Raw genomic sequence first — 7921 nt, 5'->3', positions numbered from 1 at the left:
TTATTATTATTATTATTATTATTATTACTTATTATTATTATTATTATTATTATTATTATTATTATTAATTATTATTATTATTATTATAAGGGCATTCTTATCTATATATTGTACCAATTGGTGCCTATAATTTTCAGTACTCATCACTTCCTCCAGTTCTGCCAGTTAGCGCGAAAGATCCTGCTGAAAGTAGCTCTACAACTCATACAACGATTGTTTCACCTCCGTTGTCACAAGCAAATGAACAAAATTCACATGAAGCAGTGCAAAGTTATTATGATGATGGTACTTATGAGTGGAAAATCTTGAAAATGGAACAGCAAGCTGATCCGAAAGGAGCAGACAGCGAGATAGCTGCGGAATATGCGACAAATGGCAATAGCACTTTTACAAATGGTCATGAAAATAGTCCACATAGAAATGTTGATCATTTGGTAGATTTTATCTTATCCGATTTTTCGTTTTTTTTCCCTTTTGTTGATATAACTAAAACTGCAAATCTCATTTGTTTAGGAAGGAAAAATCCTAAACGGAATGGCACCTATTGGAAGAACAGAAAGTCAGATTCAGGGAACTTTGCAGTCCGGCTACGTGCCACCAATAATTCAGAACTCAGGTGCAGATCAGTATTTTGGTATTTTAAACTTCTGAGCTTTTGAGCCGGGTATTTTAAGCTAAATATTCCATTTATATACTCTTTGCATATCTAAACTACTGGTTTTTATTTGCTTCATTCCCCTTTTGCAGAACGTTCGTATCCCTCCCAGCAACAACCAAATATGGTTAGGAAAGATGAAAAGGTTGGCGAATTTTCTCTCTCAACTTTTTTTTGATTAATTCAGCTAGTTAAGTTTCATTTTTTCAAGTGTCAATCTCAAAAACTATCTAACATGATACGTAATTTAGACGCTTAATGAGGGGAACGTTGTAAACGATCATCGCCAGAATGCAGGACTATTTTCAAAACTAAAAGCAACGATTGCAAAAGCAATTCCATCGAACAATGAAATGATTCTTCCCGACGACAAACATCCATCAGTACTATTTAATAATGTTTCATTATCCTTCATAAAATTAGAATTAAGTGTTCGACAGTGTTACCTCAGCTATTCTACCATTCGTTCTTAGAGTTGATCATTTTTGGATTTACTTTAAAATTTTTTCAAATTACAGATTGTATGGGATCCGAACCTCAATAGGTATGTTGGTGAAGGAATTGAGGAAGAATCTGTCCCGGACCCACCTCCATCGGTTTCACTAACTTCAGAAAAACAAAACGGGTCAGCACATGGAATGGTTGGTGGATTAACTGCTGCTCGGTTAAGCGGTGGTAAGTTTTTTTTTAAATCGAAATGGAACAGGATTGTACCTGTTGTTATTAATATTATTTTTGTCGTTGAATCGTTTGAATAATTCGAAAGAATTTCTTTCTGACAAACACTTTCGGGTGGTGTTTTTCACTGTATTTCGACATATTGTTCGCATTTCTGCAACAACCGTTCTCAGTCATTTACATAACTTCTGAATATGCAGCAGAAGCAGGTAGTTTCATTTGCTTGCACCTAACCACAATCTTAATCGATTGATTTCTCTGTTCAAATCCTCAGGACATTTTCAGGATCGAGGTATTTCAACCCACTTATCGAAACGTCATCTTCAAAACCAACTACTCATACTGCCCCTCTTTTACCACCAGTACCTGCTGCTGCCAGCTTTGGGTTCATACCCTCAATGCCTGGTAAATTTCTATGGATGAATCATGAATTAATAAATGAATTTTTTATGAAATATGAGTAATAAATTTTTTATGAAATTTTAATGAGTTGTGAGTTTTTTTATGATATTTTTTTATTATGATTTTTTTTTTTTAATGAGGTGGCAAAAATTTTTCGACGTGTACTAGATGGATATCCAAACTTCATTTTGCCACAAGTTAATTACAATGTTCCAGATGATAATGAAGCATCCACAGAAAGTCCGTTCAGTATGCACACTGGTCCGTTATCAAAAGAGGCTGAAATTGCTGAATAAGTGCCATCGAATCGCTAAACATGAGTGCTGTTAACACTGATTCATACTGGAAGATTTTTGTTTAGTTTGAGTCATGTTTAATATTCATGATATGTTTTTTATTGCACTATAATTGGGTTGTAATGGTTTTACTGTCGTTTCAGCATATGAAGGGAAAATCTTATTTTCGAAAAATTATTTGAATTATTCTGTTTTGTTCTTGAAATTCAATACAGTATTTTAAGCGAAATAGTTGTGCGAAGTAGTGTGTTAACATTTCACGAGATGTCTGTTGTCGCTCGCGTGTAAAGAGCAATTATGTTATTCAGGTAGTATTTTCAAAGTCACTTAAATTACTTTACATATTCATCCTCATTTTTCTTTATAATTGCCATGTTATATAGAAATGCTAGATATTTCGTTATTTTCATTATTCACTCGTCTTCCATTCCGCTCTCTACTTAATTTCAATTGTTACATTTCCTATCTATAAATCTAACCTCATCGAACAAAGATTTTACTTCTAAACTTTTCATTTTCTGGATTAGTTTTGGTAACTTTAGGTCTCCAAGTATCACCACGTTTTCCGTCAGTTCTATTAATTAAAGTGACTTTGAAAATATAACCCTGACTATTTTATGGATCGTAGGATTGTTTTATTTTGAATTTATGAACAGCACTGGCTTTACTTCTCCAGGTTGTTCTTATGAACCAAAATGCAATAAGCATGTGTGTGAGACGAATTAAAATTCTGGCACAAATTTGAGAATATCGTATTTTTGACAAGTTAGGTGTAGGTATCCATCCAAACTGACTTTCTTTTCTTTTTTTGGGGGTTTTTATTTCATTTCTTTACACTTTTGTTACTTCATGTTAAAGGATAAGAACGAAGAGGGAAATTTGTTCAAACATAAATGTTGCTCTTCGTCAAAATGATGAGTTTGGATCAGTTTGAATAAACACACAAGCAATATTTTTCTTTCACCATTATGTATTTAGTGATATGTGAATGTTCTACAAGTAGTTCTTATGTGATATTTCTTTTCATTTTTTTTTTTTTGCCTAAAAATTTATTTACGCGCAGTATTAGAACCTTTAAGACATTTACACTGATTGCTTACTTTTTTTATATTTTAATTTCTATTTTATTTTAATTTCTTTAAAACTGAAGGAATTCTGGTCTTTCAGTCCACTTTTTTGCATGAGAGCTAAGGTTTTTCTGTACATTATCTAAAACTTTTGCTGAATTTTTTGTCCATAGATACAACTCATAATTTCTTCGGTGACATATTCGCTTACCTGAAAAATCTTCTAAATTATTCCGTTTATGTCATTTTATAGGTTTATTTTTTGCTTTGCCGTTATTATAAACACATTCAATTATTTATTGTATTTCATTTTCGTTCTGGAATGGGGTTTTATCCATATATAATTTTATCTTTCATCTTAGCTAATTTTTTCTGGTTGTTAAAAGAAAGCAAATGTTTTTAATGCGAATTCCGCATATCTCTCTACTGGTTTTTCTGAAGTCATTGTTTAATTTACTTTTCTGTTTGTTTAATTTTGCAACATAATTGAAAGTTCCGTTGTTTTTCGTCCTCTCCGTTCTTTGCCTTCTGGTTCTTCCGAGTTCATCTTTTCCTCCTTCCAAATCAATTATCATATTTTATGCAGTGCCGTTATTGTCAAAATTATGGATCTATTTTCAGGCAAAAATTTGTGCTTTTTCATTCCATAAATTTAAGATGGAAAGAGTAATTTGTGAATATTTAAAATTGAAAAATTAATCAAGAACTAAGCAATAACAAAAGGATGAAATGAGGTTGACTAAGCATCACAATAGGTCACTCGTAATACCAGCTGGAGAAAAAAAAAAGTATAGGTTAAGGTTAACCAGCATGCAACTTTGTCTGCATCAAAGTATGTTAGTTGGATATTTCATGAAATATCCAAAAATATTTCTAGCAATGAAATTGGAGAAGATAAACTTATGTAACAAAAATGGTATATCTGCAAATTCTTTTGACGTCGGAATCCGACCATTTAAAGCTTATTCTTCTTGTTTCAAACTTTATGCTGGCTTCTAAGATTTTATCTGTTAATTAACTTTTGCTTTAGTGACGTTGCATGTGAGTAAGGACAGAAATCCTTAAATTTAAACTAATGCCATTGAATTCTGTCTTTCTGACAGCTAAATTCAGTATAGAATGCCTGATTTAATGTTTTTTTTTTCCTTTTACTTGGCAGTGCTTTCATATTAGTCTCTCCCTTCCTTTGTTTCCCTGGTAAATAAAAATATTTCTTCCACTGTTTTAAACCATTATAGAATATATCATCAGATGATTATAAGCTTACCTTAACAAAGTTTTTTTTTTCTTAACAAAGTTTCGGGTTATCTCGTTTTATTGTTATTTTTGCAATATGAAACAGGGCGAAAAAAAGTGCTGGGGAAGAATCAGTAAAGCTAACCGTTTAGGTTGATTTAATGAAAATAAGGACGAGAGAGATCGGATGTTGGACTTTTCGGCTTTAGAGATTAACATTGACATACTGGGTTTTTTAAACGGAATTTGAGATTAATTTTTTTTATATTAGAATGTGTATTTAAACTCGATATAATTTTTCCTTGTATTAAAATGTATAGTTAAATTCTTTGTTAGTTTTTTTTTTTTTTTTTTTCAATAGAATAATTATTGTTGTTAAGCTTTATGTAGTACCGATATAAATTGGAATTTGAAGTTTCCATTCTGAGTTTTCAGGCTGCAGAACTGTTTGTCGAGCAGTGAACTGGACGTTGCGAAAATTTCGAAGTTGAATATTGCATTCGATAAGGCACTTTTTCTTAATTAGTAGAAGTATTTTCCGGATAGCAACAGATGGCATACCAGATATCTCGACCGAACGATGATACAGATCGCACACTGTGGATGGGTGATTTGAGTCCCGATTGGGATCAGGCATTCATAGCGGAAGCATTCGCTCGAATGGGTGAAGAAGTAACTAATGTGAAGATTGTTTTCGATAAACACAGCGGAAAGGTTATGTTTATTCATTGTCACAACATCATTCAGAGATACCTGACCTTTGAGTTTCCAAGTTAATAAGTAATTCAGAAGTAAATATCGATCTATGAGTAGTTCAAACATTTTGAATCCACCGGTGATACGATTTTATTGGCTAAAAATGACGGGTAATCGAAATGAAGAATTAGTTATTTCTTATTCTTTCATTTTATGTCAACCCGAGTTTTCTTGCAGATCATCTGAGAACAAGAACATTTGTGCATAATTTTACCCCTGTTAGAGACAGCTGCTAAATGCATAATAAATTTCACATTCTTTTATATTAACCGGATACCCTATTGCCAAAAACGTTTAAACATAAGTCGAAATTTTTCTTTGTTCTCCTGAATGTTACTCAGCTGTAACCACGATATAATTTGTCGAGCAACTGAGCACCTAATAAATAAAAATGCTTACTACTGATCATTAAGTTATTCCATCTGATAGAGATTGGTGAATTTTGATCTAACAAATGTATAGTGATTTCAGCAAGCCGGTTATTGCTTCATTGAATTTGCTGACCGCGACTCGGCTCGCCGTGCGATGTTACACATCAATGGAAAAATTATTCCGAAATCGAAACCATGTGCAGCATTCAATCTTTCCTTTGCTAATTCTCCAAATGCACCGTTCGTTGAAATGAATTTGTTTTTTTCCTTTTAGCATAACAAATTTTCTTTTATTGTACGAAATTGGTTAGTTCATCGGTCGGAACTGGTTATTTTTTGGATAAAAATTCGCAACTAATAAAATTTGACCGGTAACTATTTGGCATCTGTATGAACAAGTGATTTGGGTTGTTGACTTTAATCGCTTATATGTAAAATAGTATCTTCGCGGGTTTAATATTGTATTTCAGATGTACAGAGTATAATCTGTTTGTCAACAATATGTAAAATAGTATCTTCATGGCTAGTATTTCGCGTATCTTCGCGGGTTTAATATTGTATTTCAGGTATACAGAGTATAATCTGTTTGTCAACAATGTACCACAAGATATGGATGATGCTGCTCTTTTTCTGGTAAGCTGTTCACTGCTCTTACTGTTGGGTAACTTTGCTTTGTTTTAACAATGCAGAATTTGAAATTCGTCTCTATAAGTTGAAACTAGGCTTAGAAAAAAACTCGATCCTTCCTTCAGCATCACAATAATCTATTTTACTTTAATATTGTTACAGTTGTTATAGATTTTTGGTGAACGTTATGAATCGTGTCGTGGAGCAAAAGTATACCGAAATACGGATGGTACCTCAAAAGGGTTAGGGTTCGTACGATTTTCGGATCAAACTGATCAGCAGAGAGCATTGGTAATAGCTATTAAAACTCATTCAATTTTTAAAAATTGCTGGAATTTTCGAGGAAATGAGTTATGTAACATTTTACACCCACCTCTGGAGATAGGAGAAATTTTCAACTATATATTGAATATTTTTAGCTTGAAATGAACAAATATCGCGTCGATGGTAAGCAACTAATCCTAAAATTGGCACAGCCGAAATATCGAGCACCAAGACAACCTCGTCATCTTCAGCAGCAGCAGCAGCAGCAACAACAACAACAACAACAACAGCAAGCTCAGCATATTGTTACTGGATATGATACCACCACTAATTATTTGCATACACAGGTTTTTTTTTTTTTTTTGAAGTAATAAGTTTCGGCGGTGAGCTATGATTCAAATGTCATTGTAGTATTCTAATTTCAGCTTTCTAATTTCATAACAAAGTCTACATATTATAATTGCTCGGCTTATTTGGATTATATAGTCTAATTTCAGGATAATGGCGCAGCACCTGTGACATCTCCAACATCAGTGGCATCTTATTATCCATATAATGCGGCACCTGTGACAAGTGCTCATCCAGTGAATACTTATCATGCTCAATATACTTATCCACCAACTCCTCGAACTACCCCTCAGCAAACCGTTTCTGAAGTAATATTACTGGAATCTATTAATGTTACTAGGAATCATACGAAATATTATCTCGTCATTTTCTGTTCAAATTGTTCACAAGCTTATTTTCTATCTTTTTTCATGGAAGTATCCTGAAAGTCTTTAATAAATATTATGCAAAAGCTGCTGTATGATTTATGTAATACAACTCCAGAGGTTTGGCCGAATATAAACTGAATTAGCACCATTTAAGGCTAAAATTTATTTCAGCAGTACTATTCTTGCGTAGTTGGCGGGGCAATTGTATCGTACGAAATGTGTGGTGTCGAACCAGTGGAGGATGAGTCTGCTGAACAGAGCAACGAATATGTACTAGAAAATGGTGAAGAATTTTACGAAGCACTTGAGCAAAGCAGGTGGAGTAAAGTCGTATTTGATGCTAATATGTGTGAAGATGATCTTCTAAAAGCTCTTGGATGATAATTACCTCTGTATTTTTTCAAATATGTTGAGTTTTATGTATATATGCAGGCTGATTTGTTGTTTTCTGTCATAGTTTCAGGATTTTGAGGTATTTATTTTTTGTTTTAAAAACTTCAATTGACTTTGTCTTGTTAGCTTTGTTGAATATTCTCCTGTGTTTGTTTGAGATGTTATTGATTGATTTTCGTGGGAAAAGTGATTGTTGTATTCCCTAGTGAAAATAGTTTGAACCAAATGAAACTACTGATAATCATAGTGGAACTTTTGGACCTTTGCTAGACATCTGAAATTTCCAATATTGAAATACTGCACCATTGTTTTCAACGATTTCACCTGTTATTAAAATTTATTGATTTTTGGTGATAAGTGCATTGCATTACAATTTATCAATTATTTTGTTTCAAGGTAAAAAAACATGCATCATAGGAAGGTTCAGTCCAATTATCATGATATTAGATGTGAAATTATT

At 32.8% G+C, this 7921-nt stretch overlaps 2 protein-coding genes across 2 annotated transcripts in view; both read left to right on the top strand.

Annotated features, from left to right (window-relative positions):
• LOAG_17564 (hypothetical protein) overlaps positions 1-2185 on the top strand; it is a 14255-nt gene extending 12070 nt beyond the window's left edge. The window contains exons 31-37 of the mRNA XM_020450224.1: positions 138-434; positions 514-616; positions 748-800; positions 907-1038; positions 1174-1330; positions 1619-1738; positions 1952-2185. Coding sequence (XP_020306133.1) covers positions 138-434; positions 514-616; positions 748-800; positions 907-1038; positions 1174-1330; positions 1619-1738; positions 1952-2031 — 942 coding nt within the window. The 3' untranslated portion in view covers positions 2032-2185. The remainder of the gene's footprint in view (positions 1-137; positions 435-513; positions 617-747; positions 801-906; positions 1039-1173; positions 1331-1618; positions 1739-1951) is intronic.
• Positions 2186-4763: 2578 nt separating this feature from the next.
• Positions 4764-7785, top strand: LOAG_01653 (hypothetical protein). The gene is made up of 7 exons (XM_003137191.2): positions 4764-5048; positions 5562-5701; positions 6028-6094; positions 6260-6379; positions 6508-6699; positions 6850-7008; positions 7240-7785. The coding sequence occupies exons 1-7, from the start codon at positions 4887-4889 to the stop codon at positions 7447-7449; spliced, it is 1050 nt and encodes a 349-aa protein (XP_003137239.1). The 5' UTR covers positions 4764-4886; the 3' UTR covers positions 7450-7785.
• The last annotated feature ends 136 nt before the right edge of the window (positions 7786-7921 follow it).

Source organism: Loa loa (genome assembly GCF_000183805.2).
Source record: "Loa loa unplaced genomic scaffold supercont3.93, whole genome shotgun sequence".
NCBI lineage: Eukaryota > Metazoa > Nematoda > Chromadorea > Rhabditida > Onchocercidae > Loa > Loa loa.
The sequence above is the reverse complement of the archived record's forward strand: the minus strand, read 5'-3'. Positions and strand labels throughout refer to the sequence as shown.